Here is a 12,374-nt window from a genome sequence, read left to right on the forward strand (position 1 = left end):
GTCTGTTTGTTGGGTCTGAGGTTTGGTCGGTGTGTTGGGTCTGAGGTTCGGTCAGTGTGTTGGGTCTGAGGTTCGGTCGGTGTGTTGGGTCTGAGGTTCGGTCTGTGTGTCGGGTCCGAGGTTCGGTCGGTGTGTCGGGTCTGAGGTTCGGTCTGTGTGTCGGGTCTGAGGTTCGATCGGTGTTTTGGGTCTGAGGTTCGGTCTGTGTGTTGGGTCTGAGGTTCGGTCAGTGTGTCGGGTCTGAGGTTCGGTCAGTGTGTCGGGTCTGAGGTTTGGTCAGTGTGGCGGGTCTGAGGTTCGGTCAGTGTGTTGGGTCTAAGGTTCGGTCGGTGTGTTGGGTCTGAGGTTCGGTCTGTGTGTCGGGTCCGAGGTTCGGTCGGTGTGTTGTGTCTGAGGTTCGGTCGGTGTGTCGGGTCTGAGGTTCGGTCGGTGTGTCGTGTCTGAGGTTCGGTCTGTGTGTTGGGTCTGAGGTTCGGTCTGTGTGTTGTGTCTGAGGTTCGGTCGGTGTGTTGTGTCTGAGGTTCGGTCTGTTTGTTGTGTCTGAGGTTCGGTCGGTGTGTTGTGTCTGAGGTTCAGTCGGTGTGTTGTGTCTCAGGTTCGGTCTGTTTGTTGTGTCTGAGGTTCGGTCTGTGTGTTGTGTCTGAGGTTCGGTCGGTGTGTTGTGTCTCAGGTTCGGTCTGTTTGTTGGGTCTGAGGTTCGGTCGGTGTGTTGTGTCTCAGGTTCGGTCTGTTTGTTGGGTCTGAGGTTCGGTCGGTGTGTCGTGTCTGAGGTTCGGTCGGTGTGTTGGGTCTGAGGTTCGGTCTCTGTGTGTCGGGTCTGAGGTTCGATCGGTGTGTTGGGTCTGAGGTTCGGTTAGTGTGTTGGGTCTGAGGTTCGGTCTGTTTGTTGGGTCTGAGGTTTGGTCAGTGTGTCGGGTCTGAGGTTCGGTCAGTGTGTCGGGTCTGAGGTTCGGTCAGTGTGTCGTGTCTGAGGTTCGGTCGGTGTGTCGTGTCTGAGGTTCGGTCAGTGTGTTGGGTCTGAGGTTTGGTCAGTGTGTTGGGTCTAAGATTCGGTCGGTGTGTTGGGTCTGAGGTTCGGTCAGTGTGTCGGGTCCGAGGTTCGGTCAGTGTGTTGGGTCTGAGGTTTGGTCAGTGTGTCGGGTCTGAGGTTCGGTCGGTGTGTCGGGTCTGAGGTTCGGTCTGTGTGTCGGGTCTGAGGTTCGGTCGGTGTGTTGTGTCTGAGGTTCGGTCTGTGTGTTGTGTCTGTGGTTCGGTCAGTGTGTTGGGTCTGAGGTTCGGTCAGTGTGTCGGGTCTGAGGTTCGGTCGGTGTGTCGGGTCTGAGGTTCGGTCTGTGTGTCGGGTCTGAGGTTCGGTCGGTGTGTTGGGTCTGAGGTTCGGTCTGTGTGTCGGGTCTGAGGTTCGGTCGGTGTGTCGGGTCTGAGGTTCGGTCTGTGTGTCGGGTCTGAGGTTCGGTCGGTGTGTTGTGTCTGAGGTTCGGTCTGTTTGTTGGGTCTGAGGTTCGGTCTGTTTGTTGGGTCTGAGGTTCGGTCTGTGTGTTGGGTCTGAGGTTTGGTCTGTGTGTCGGGTCTGAGGTTCGGTCTGTGTGTCGGGTCTGAGGTTCGGTCGGTGTGTCGGGTCTGAGGTTCGGTCGGTGTGTCGTGTCTGAGGTTCGGTCGGTGTGTTGGGTCTGAGGTTCGGTCAGTGTGTTGGGTCTGAGGTTCGGTCAGTGTGTTGGGTCTGAGGTTCGGTCGGTGTGTCGTTTCTGAGGTTCGGTCGGTGTGTTGGGTCTGAGGTTCGGTCGGTGTGTTAGGTCTGAGGTTCGGTCGGTGTGTTAGGTCTGAGGTTCGGTCGGTGTGTCGGGTCTGAGGTTCAGTCTGTGTGTCGGGTCTGAGGTTCGGTCGGTGTGTTGTGTCTGAGGTTCGGTCTGTTTGTTGGGTCTGAGGTTCGGTCTGTGTGTTGGGTCTGAGGTTTGGTCGGTGTGTTGGGTCTGAGGTTGGTCAATGTATTGGAGTTATTGGTGGGATCACATTGCAGCTGGTGAAGATGAGGAATTATGATGTGCTAAATGTAGGAGAAGGTGAAGCTCAGGGAATCTCTATCTCTGTTCTATTTGAGAATGTCGGGTGAGAGCAGGTTCAAAGAACAGAGCAAGTGCATGAGAGTGCTCCAGTGTTTTGCCTGAGGTCAGTTTGTTGTGGTCTGAGGTCAGTTTGTTGTGTCTGAGGTCAGTTTGTTGTGTCTGAGGTTCAGTCTGTGTGTTGGGTCTGAGGTTCAGTCAGTGTGTTGTGTCTGAGGTTCGGTCAGTGTGTTGTGTCTGAGGTTCGGTCAGTGTGTTGGGTCTGAGGTTCGGTCAGTGTGTTTTGCCTGAGGTCAGTTTGTTGGGTCTGAGGTTCGGTCAGTGTGTTGTTTCTGAGGTCAGTTTGTTGTGTCTGAGCTTGAATCAATGTGTTGGATGCTGAGGTTCTGTCGTTCTGTGAGGGCTGAGTTTTTTCAATGTGTTGGATTGAATTTGAACACAACAAAGAACACGTTTAGAACAAAAACAAATGATAGTCTAATGTAGTGGTCAAAATGTTCAAAGTGGTCATCGTGATGCTCAGTTTTCTATACATCCTGCCTGGTGATAGCTGACAGGAGATGGCATGGCCCAAATATTGGTGATCTTTGAAGATACAGTTGCCTTCCTGAGGCACGACCACCTGCAGATGCTACTGATATTGGAGAGGGATGTGTTGGTGAGCCCACTACTCTTTGCTGGTTGTACTGAACCATGATGCAACCAATCAGGACACATCTGTAGAGCTTTGTTAGAGTGTTTAGTGACAAGCAGAACCTCCTGAACCTTCTGAGATAGGAAGGATGCTGGTGTGCCTTCCTTGTGATTGTATCTATGTGCTGAGCCCAGGACAGGCCATATGAATTGAAAGTTAGTTACTCTCCCCACTGTCATTCAATGTGTTTGGTTTGGGATCTGTAAGTATGTTGGAGTCTAAGATCTAGAGAGTGTGTTGCTCAGTATGATGTGTTTTAGTTCGTTGGGTGTGAAGTTCATTCTAAGTGTTGAAGTCTGTGGTTGGTCAGTGTGCTGGGTCTGACATTCTGCCTGTGTGTTAGAAAAGGAAGTAACAAGGCAGCTAAGGACAATGAGAAGAAGAAAATACATTAATGAAGTGAAGGGACACTGGCTCTTTTGATGTGATGGTGTGGTCAAGTCTTTAAATGGGAAATCCCACTCAATTTTTTTAATATCAATGGGTGTTGTGAAATATCAAATGTTAAATGACATGAAATCACAAATTTCATATTTTGTTTTCTGCAGAATTACACAGAAAATGCAGCCTTTGATGCAATCTGTTTGTCATGGTCTTTCTGCTTCTTACAGCTTTCCATTATCTCTAAGTACCTAACCCCATCAGCATGAGATAGGGAAGCAAAGAGATTTGCAGGATAGAACTCACAATGTGGAGGAGACAGAAACATTTCTGAAGTATCTACCATCACGAGGGGCACAAGTAGTTTGTAAAAATCACAAAGAACTAACTGCAGGGCCACAGTCATTTTCCCAGGGCACGGGAGTCTAAACCTTGTGGATGTAGTTTTAAGGAGAGAAGAAAAAGACTTAAAGGAGACCACAAGAAGCAAGTTTTTATATAGAAGGTAGTGAATATACTGCATAGAACAATCTGCCAGAGGAGAAGCCAGTTGACCCACACCTGAGCTCTTGGAGGCAAGTTCCTTAGATGAGCTGTTGCGGTAATTCAGTTTGTCCACCTGCTTCATCCGCCCATCATCCAGACTCCTCCCACTTGACCCTCTCCCATGTAGTCCCCATCTGAATCCCCCCGCTTCCCTCCCTTAATTGTTTCCACGTTTCACTTTCTCTCCTATTTCCACCATTTACAGTCCTTTGTTGCCTCCACCTCCCAGTATCAAACACTATTTCATAGATGCAAGAGGTTCTGCAGATGCTGGAAATCTTGAGCGACACGAACTAAATTCTGGAGGACACCAACAGGTCTGGCCGCATTGATCTCACTCATCACAGCATTTAGAGCGTGTTGCTTGTGTTGACTTTTTGGAGGGAACAATGGCATGGTGGTTCATTTACTGCACCAACAACCAGGGTGTGGGACTATTAATCAGAAACATGAATAATTAGTCTTACCATGTTAGCCTGGGGGACTTAAGTATCCAGAACTAAAACAAAATATTCTCAGTAACAGTAACCATGAGAGAACTGGATTGCTGTAAGTCCCATGTGGTTCACTTGTATCCCTTTGTGAAGAAGCTTTACCAATTTTATCCTACCTTATTTCCATAGGACTCCAAGCCATCAATGTGGCTGACTCTTACCTGCCTCCTCGGTTTAGAGGCAAATAGAGCGAACAATAAATGCTGACAATTCCTATAAAAGAACAAATAAATGACACCATTCTCTTATCACTTCCAACTACCTGTAGCCCATTTAAGTTCCACAAGAACAAAACGCCCATCCTCTAAAATTAATTGTGGAATTGGGCTTCATCAGCTCTCCAAGGTGAAGTCTTCCAGCTTCTGACAGCTTGCCGAATGAAAGGGCTTCTCATAGCCCCTCTCACCATATGGGTAAGCATAGTGGCACAGCAAGTGAAGCTTCTGCTTCAGTGCGCTGGAGTTAGGTCCTGATCTCAGGTGCTCTCTGTGTGGAGTTTGCATGTTCTTCCTTTGACTGTGTGGGTTTCACCTCTTACTAAAAATAGCCCCTAGTGTGCAGCTGAGTGGTAGAATCAGGAGGGGCAGAGGGGATAAGAATATGGGGAGAATGAAAAAATAAAATTAATGTAGGACTAGTGTGGAATGTATGGTTGCCATGTACTGAGTGGCTAAAGGACCTGCTTCTGTGCTATAAGTCTCATGACTTCTTCCTAATGATTTTACATCTATGACAGAATCAGAATCAGGTCTATTTTCACTGACTTACATGACATGAAATTTGTTATTTGGCAGCAGCAGTACAGTGCAAAGACATAAAATTACTATAAATTACTGAGCAAATAAATTGTACAAGAAAGGAATAATGAGGTAGTGTTCATAGGTTCATGGACTGTTCAGAAATTTGATTGTGGAGGGTAGGGGAGGGCAAGGAGCCAATATTGAATCATTGGGTGTGGGGCTTCTGGCTCATGTACCTCCTCTCTGATGGTTATAATGAGAAGAAGGCTTGCTCCAGATGGCGAAGATCCTTAATGATGGATACTGCCTTCCTGAGGAACCATCTCCTGAAGATGTTCTCATTAGTGGGGAGAGTTGTAGACTCAGCCAGCCCCATCACAGGCACAACTGCAGCTTCTCACGGCTTTGTGTTTAGTGACAAATTCATCCATAGGTATGATTTTCTCACCTGCTCTATTGACACTTTGAAAACTCCAAGGAGAACAGAGCTACGTTTGCCATGCTCTTCACCAGACTAAGGGTTGCTTGTTGCTTTGTGGAGTTAGCATCAATCTCAGAGTGGAGGAGCAGGTGGGAAATGTAATATTGTTGTTCAAACATCAGGAACTGTTCTTGTGTTAGTGAATGTTCTTTACAGGAGAAAGGCCTAGAAACCAAAGATGCAAATATGTCAAACTTCTCCTATAAAGCGGTGGCAGAAATAGTGGGAATTAGATGAAATAGTGACTTTCAAAGGGGTTGGATAAATGAAGGACTGAGAGTTTAGGCTGATGGGTGGAAGCCACTGGAGAAGTCTTTTAAGGACCTAACAAAGGAACAATGGGCCAAATGACCCTCCTGCATGTGGTATCATAATAAAAGTCACAGTCACAGAGTATTGCAGCACAGAAACAAGCTCTTGGGCTGTGCTAACTAAGTTGTCCAACTGAACCAGTCCCATTTGCTTCCATTTGACCCATATCCCTCTAAACTTGTTCTATCCCTGTAGCTGTCCAGATGCCTTTTCAATGTTGTAATTGTACCTGCCTCTACCACTTCCTCTAATAATTCGTTTGATATACTCAGCACATTCAAGTCCCTTTTAAATCTTTCTCCTCTAACTTTTGTACTGTTCCACTTGCTCGGTTTCTGCACTGGATCCCATTTGTCCTCTTCTGATATTCCTTGTTTGCTTTTCCAGTGATCTTCCTGTGCTGATCACACGAATGCAGAACAATGGAGATCAGGTGGAAAGGGACATTCTGGACACAGAGGAAAAACTGCGAGCGGTGAGTATGCTTTCTTCAATTAGGGTTGCAGCAGGAAACATGAGATAACTAAAGAAAGAATGGTTGAATGAAACAAAGAATTTGCATTTGTGTTGCTCCCTTCATGACCTCTGAACATCTCAAAGCATCTTCCAGCTATTGTAAAGAGAAGTAGCTTGTTCAGTGTTCGGCAATGCATTGGCTAAGTGACCAACAAATAACAATGAATGAATAACCACATCTCTGTTATTCAGATGGATATTCTTGCTCTTTTTGAATTGCTTCAAGCAATGTCTTGAAGAAACAAGAACTTGAGAAGAACTCTGTCTAAGGACTGATCCAAACAGTGCCTGTAACAGTGCTGCCTTGTTCAGGATCAGAATCTCATTTACTATCACTGGCATATGTCATGAAATCTGTCGTTTTGCGATAGCAGTACATTGAAATACTTAATAATAAAAAATTATGAATTACTGTAAAAAGTATACTATATATAAAATTTGAACGAAATAAGAAGTCCAAAAACAGAGCAAAAAATAGCTCATGGGTTGATTGTCCATTCAGAAATCTGATGACGGAGGGAAAGAAGTTGTTCCTGAAATGTTGAGTGTGTGTCTTCAGGCTCCTGTATCTCCTTCTTGATGGCAGCAATGAGCAGAGGGCACGTCCTGGGTGGTGGGGGATGGGGATGAGTAGAGTCCTGGGTGACGGGGGAGTGGGGTGAGTAGAGTCCTGGGTGGTGGGGGAGGGGGGTGAGTAGAGTCCTAGGTGGTGGTGGAGGGGGATGAGTAGAGTCCTGGGTGATGGTGGAGGGGGATGAGTAGAGTCCTGGGTGGTGGGGGAGGGGATGAGTAGAGTCCTGGGTGATGGGGGAGGGGGATGACTAGAGTCCTGGGTGGTGGGGGATGGGGATGAGTAGAGTCCTGGGTGATGGTGGAGGGGGATGAGTAGAGTCCTGGGTGATGGGGGAGGGGGATGAGTAGAGTCCTGGGTGAAGGGGGATGGGGATGAGTAGAGTCCTGGGTGATGGGGGAGGGGGATGAGTAGAGTCCTGGGTGGTGGGGGAGGGGATGAGTAGAGTCCTGGGTGACGGGGGATGGGGATGAGTAGAGTCCTGGGTGACGGGGGAGGGGATGAGTAGAGTCCTGGGTGATGGGGGAGGAGATGAGTAGAGTCCTGGGTGATGGTGGAGGGGGATGAGTAGAGTCCTGGGTGATGGTGGAGGGGGATGAGTAGAGTCCTGGGTGATGGGGGAGGGGGATGAGTAGAGTCCTGGGTGATGGGGGAGGGGGATGAGTAGAGTCCTGGGTGGTGGGGGAGGGGATGAGTAGAGTCCTGGGTGATGGGGGAGGGGGATGACTAGAGTCCTGGGTGGTGGGGGATGGGGATGAGTAGAGTCCTGGGTGATGGTGGAGGGGGATGAGTAGAGTCCTGGGTGATGGGGGAGGGGGATGAGTAGAGTCCTGGGTGAAGGGGGATGGGGATGAGTAGAGTCCTGGGTGATGGGGGAGGGGGATGAGTAGAGTCCTGGGTGGTGGGGGAGGGGATGAGTAGAGTCCTGGGTGACGGGGGATGGGGATGAGTAGAGTCCTGGGTGACGGGGGAGGGGATGAGTAGAGTCCTGGGTGATGGGGGAGGAGATGAGTAGAGTCCTGGGTGATGGTGGAGGGGGATGAGTAGAGTCCTGGGTGATGGGGGAGGGGGATGAGTAGAGTCCTGGGTGATGGGGGAGGGGGATGAGTAGAGTCCTGGGTGATGGGGGAGGGGGATGAGTAGAGTCCTGGGTGGTGCGGGGGAGGACGAGTAGAGTCCTGGGTGGTGGGGGATGGGGATGAGTTGAGTCCTGAGTGATGGGGGATGGGGATGAGTAGAGTCCTGGGTAACAGGGGAGGGGATGAGTAGAGTCCTGGGTGATGGGGGATGGGGATGAGTAGAGTCCTGGGTGATGGGGGAGGGGATGAGTAGAGTCCTGGGTGGTGGGGGAGGGGATGAGTAGAGTCCTGGGTGAAGGGGGCGGGGGATGAGTAGAGTCCTGGGTGATGGGGGAGGGGATGAGTAGAGTTCTGGGTGATGGGGGAGGGGATGAGTAGAGTCCTGGGTGATGGGGGAGGGGATGAGTAGAGTCCTGGGTGGTGGGGGAGGGGGATGAGTAGAGTCCTGGGTGATGGGGGAGGGGGATGAGTAGAGTCCTGGGTGATGGGGGAGGGGGATGAGCAGAGCCCTGAGTGATGGGGGAGGGGGATGAGTAGAGTCCTGGGTGATGGGGGAGGGGATGAGTAGAGTCCTGGGTGGTGGGGGAGGAGATGAGTAGAGTCCTGGGTGACGGGGGGAGGGGGATGAGTAGAGTCCTGGGTGATGGGGGATGGGGATGAGTGGAGTCCTGGGTGGTGGGGGATGCGGATGAGTAGAGTCCTGGATGACAGAGGAGGGGATGAGTAGAGTCCTGGGTGGTGGGGGAGGGGGATGAGTAGAGTCCTGGATGACAGAGGAGGGGATGAGTAGAGTCCTGGGTGGTGGGGGAGGGGGATGAGTAGAGTCCTGGGTGGTGGGGGAGGAGATGAGTGATGAGTAGAGTCCTGGGTGATGGGGGAGGGGGATGAGTAGAGTCCTGGGTGATGGGGGAGGGGGATGAGTAGAGTCCTGGGTGATGGGGGAGGGGGATGAGTAGAGTCCTGGGTGGTGGGGGATGGGGATGAGTAGAGTCCTGGGTGATGGGGGAGGGGGATGAGTAGAGTCCTGGGTGATGGGGGAGGGGATGAGTAGAGTCCTGGGTGATGGGGGATGGGGATGAGTAGAGTCCTGGGTGACGGGGGAGGGGGATGAGTAGAGTCCTGGGTGATGGGGGATGGGGATGAGTAGAGTCCTGGGTGATGGGGGAGGGGGATGAGTAGAGTCCTGGGTGGTGGGGGATGGGGATGAGTAGAGTCCTGGGTGGTGGGGGAGGGGGATGAGTAGAGTCCTGGGTGATGGGGGATGGGGATGAGTAGAGTCCTGGGTGATGGGGGAGGGGGATGAGTAGAGTCCTGGGTGGTGGGGGGGGGATGAGTAGAGTCCTGGGTGATGGGGGAGGGGGATGAGTAGAGTCCTGGGTGATGGGGGAGGGGGATGAGTAGAGTCCTGGGTGATGGGGGATGCGGATGAGTAGAGTCCTGGATGACAGAGGAGGGGATGAGTAGAGTCCTGGGTGATGGGGGAGGGGGATGAGTAGAGTCCTGGGTGATGGGGGAGGGGATGAGTAGAGTCCTGGGTGATGGGGGCGGGGGATGAGTAGAGTCCTGGGTGGTGGCGGAGGAGATGAGTAGAGTCCTGGGTGATGGGGGAGGGGGATGAGTAGAGTCCTGGGTGATGGGGGATGGGGATGAGTAGAGTCCTGGGTGATGGGGGAGGGGGATGAGTAGAGTCCTGGGTGGTGGGGGAGGAGATGAGTAGAGTCCTGGGTGATGGGGGAGGGGGATGAGTAGAGTCCTGGGTGATGGGGGAGGGGATGAGTAGAATCCTGGGTGGTGGGGGAGGGGGATGAGTAGAGTCCTGGGTGGTGGGGGAGGGGGATGAGTAGAGTCCTGGGTGATGGGGGAGGGGGATGAGTAGAGTCCTGGGTGATGGGGGATGGGGATGAGTAGAGTCCTGGGTGATGGGGGAGGGGGATGAGTAGAGTCCTGGGTGGTGGGGGAGGAGATGAGTAGAGTCCTGGGTGATGGGGGAGGGGGATGAGTAGAGTCCTGGGTGATGGGGGAGGGGATGAGTAGAATCCTGGGTGGTGGGGGAGGGGGATGAGTAGAGTCCTGGGTGGTGGGGGAGGGGGATGAGTAGAGTCCTGGGTGATGGGGGAGGGGATGAGTAGAGTCCTGGGTGATGGGGGAGGGGGATGAATAGAGTCCTGGGTGAAGGGGGAGGGGGGTGAGTAGAGTCCTGGGTGATGGGGGAGGGGATGAGTAGAGTCCTGGGTGGTGGGGGAGGGGGATGAGTAGAGTCCTGGGTGACGGGGGAGGGGGATGAGTAGAGTCCTGGGTGACGGGGGAGGGGGATGAGTAGAGTCCTGGGTGATGGGGGATGGGGATGAGTAGAGTCCTGGGTGATGGGGGAGGGGATGAGTAGAGTCCTGGGTGGTGGGGGATGCGGATGAGTAGAGTCCTGGGTGACGGGGGAGGGGGATGAGTAGAGTCCTGGGTGACGGGGGAGGGGGATGAGTAGAGTCCTGGGTGACAGGGGAGGGGGATGAGTAGAGTCCTGGGTGGTGGGGGATGGGGATGAGTAGAGTCCTGGGTGATGGGGGAGGGGGATGAGTAGAGTCCTGGGTGATGGGGGAGGGGATGAGTAGAGTCCTGGGTGATGGGGGAGGGGATGAGTAGAGTCCTGGGTGAAGGGGGATGGGGATGAGTAGAGTCCTGGGTGATGGGGGAGGGGGATGAGTAGAGTCCTGGGTGATGGGGGATGGGGATGAGTAGAGTCCTGGGTGGTGGGGGAGGGGATGAGTAGAGTCCTGGGTGATGGGGGATGGGGATGAGTAGAGTCCTGGGTGACGGGGGAGGGGGATGAGTAGAGTCCTGGGTGATGGGGGAGGGGGATGAGTAGAGTACTGGGTGGTGGGGGATGGGGATGTGTTGAGTCCTGGGTGACGGGGGATGGGGATGAGTAGAGTCCTGGGTGGTGGGGGATGGGGATGAGTAGAGTCCTGGGTGATGGGGGAGGGGGATGAGTAGAGTCCTGGGTGGTGGGGGATGGGGATGTGTTGCGTCCTGTGTGATGGGGTGGGGGATGAGTAGAGTCCTGGGTGATGGGGGAGGGGGATGAGTAGAGTCCTGGGTGAAGGGGGAGGGGGATGAGTAGAGTCCTGGGTGATGGGGGAGGGGATGAGTAGAGTCCTGGGTGAAGGGGGAGGGGGATGAGTAGAGTCCTGGGTGGTGGGGGAGGAGATGAGTAGAGTTCTGGGTGATGGGGGATGGGGATGAGTAGAGTCCTGGGTGATGGGGGAGGGGGATGAGTAGAGTCCTGGGTGACGGGGGAGGGGGATGAGTAGAGTCCTGGGTGATGGGGGATGGGGATGAGTAGAGTCCTGGGTGACGGGGGAGGGGGATGACTAGAGTCCTGGGTGACGGGGGATGGGGATGAGTAGAGTCCTGGGTGATGGGGGAGGGGGATGAGTAGAGTCCTGGGTGACGGGGGAGGGGGATGAGTAGAGTCCTGGGTGAAGGGGGAGGGGGATGAGTAGAGTCCTGGGTGATGGGGGAGGGGGATGAGTAGAGTCCTGGGTGATGGGGGAGGGGGATGAGTAGAGTCCTGGGTGATGGGGGAGGGGATGAGTAGAGTCCTGGGTGATGGGGGAGGGGATGAGTAGAGTCCTGGGTGATGGGGGAGGGGATGAGTAGAGTTCTGGGTGATGGGGGAGGGGATGAGTAGAGTCCTGGGTGATGGGGGAGGGGGATGAGTAGAGTCCTGGGTGGTGGGGGATGGGGATGAGTCGAGTCCTGGGTGATGGGGGATGGGGATGAGTAGAGTCCTGGGTGATGGGGGAGGGGGATGAGTAGAGTCCTGGGTGGTGGTGGAGGGGGATGAGTAGAGTCCTGGGTGACGGGGGAGGGGGATGAGTAGAGTCCTGGGTGACGGGGGAGGGGGATGAGTAGAGTCCTGGGTGATGGGGGATGGGGATGAGTAGAGTCCTGGGTTGTGGGGGATGGGGATGAGTAGAGTCCTGGGTGACGGGGGATGGGGATGAGTAGAGTCCTGGGTGATGGGGGATGGGGATGTGTAGAGTCCTGGGTGATGGGGGAGGGGATGAGTAGAGTCCTGGGTGAAGGGGGAGGGGGATGAGTAGAGTCCTGGGTGATGGGGGATGGGGATGAGTAGAGTCCTGGGTGATGGGGGATGGGGATGAGTAGAGTCCTGGGTGACGGGGGATGGGGATGAGTAGAGTCCTGGGTGATGGGGGATGGGGATGAGTAGAGTCCTGGGTGACGGGGGATGGGGATGAGTAGAGTCCTGGGTGATGGGGGAGGAGGATGAGTAGAGTCCTGGGTGATGGGGGATGGGGATGAGTAGAGTACTGGGTGATGGGGGAGGGGATGAGTAGAGTCCTGGGTGAAGGGGGAGGGGGATGAGTAGAGTCCTGGGTGATGGGGGATGGGGATGAGTAGAGTCCTGGGTGGTGGGGGAGGGGATGAGTAGAGTCCTGGGTGATGGGGGATGGGGATGAGTAGAGTCCTGGGTGACGGGGGATG

At 53.5% G+C, this 12,374-nt stretch overlaps 1 protein-coding gene across 1 annotated transcript in view; it reads left to right on the forward strand.

Moving 5' to 3' along the window:
• evpla (envoplakin a) overlaps window positions 1-12,374 on the forward strand; it is a 92,027-nt gene that overhangs the window by 15,950 nt on the left and 63,703 nt on the right. Inside the window, exon 2 of the mRNA XM_063030924.1 lies at window positions 6,093-6,180. Coding sequence (XP_062886994.1) covers window positions 6,093-6,180 — 88 coding nt within the window. The remainder of the gene's footprint in view (window positions 1-6,092; window positions 6,181-12,374) is intronic.

This window comes from Mobula hypostoma, chromosome 22, assembly GCF_963921235.1.
Source record: "Mobula hypostoma chromosome 22, sMobHyp1.1, whole genome shotgun sequence".
In the NCBI taxonomy this organism is placed as follows: Eukaryota; Metazoa; Chordata; class Chondrichthyes; order Myliobatiformes; family Myliobatidae; genus Mobula; species Mobula hypostoma.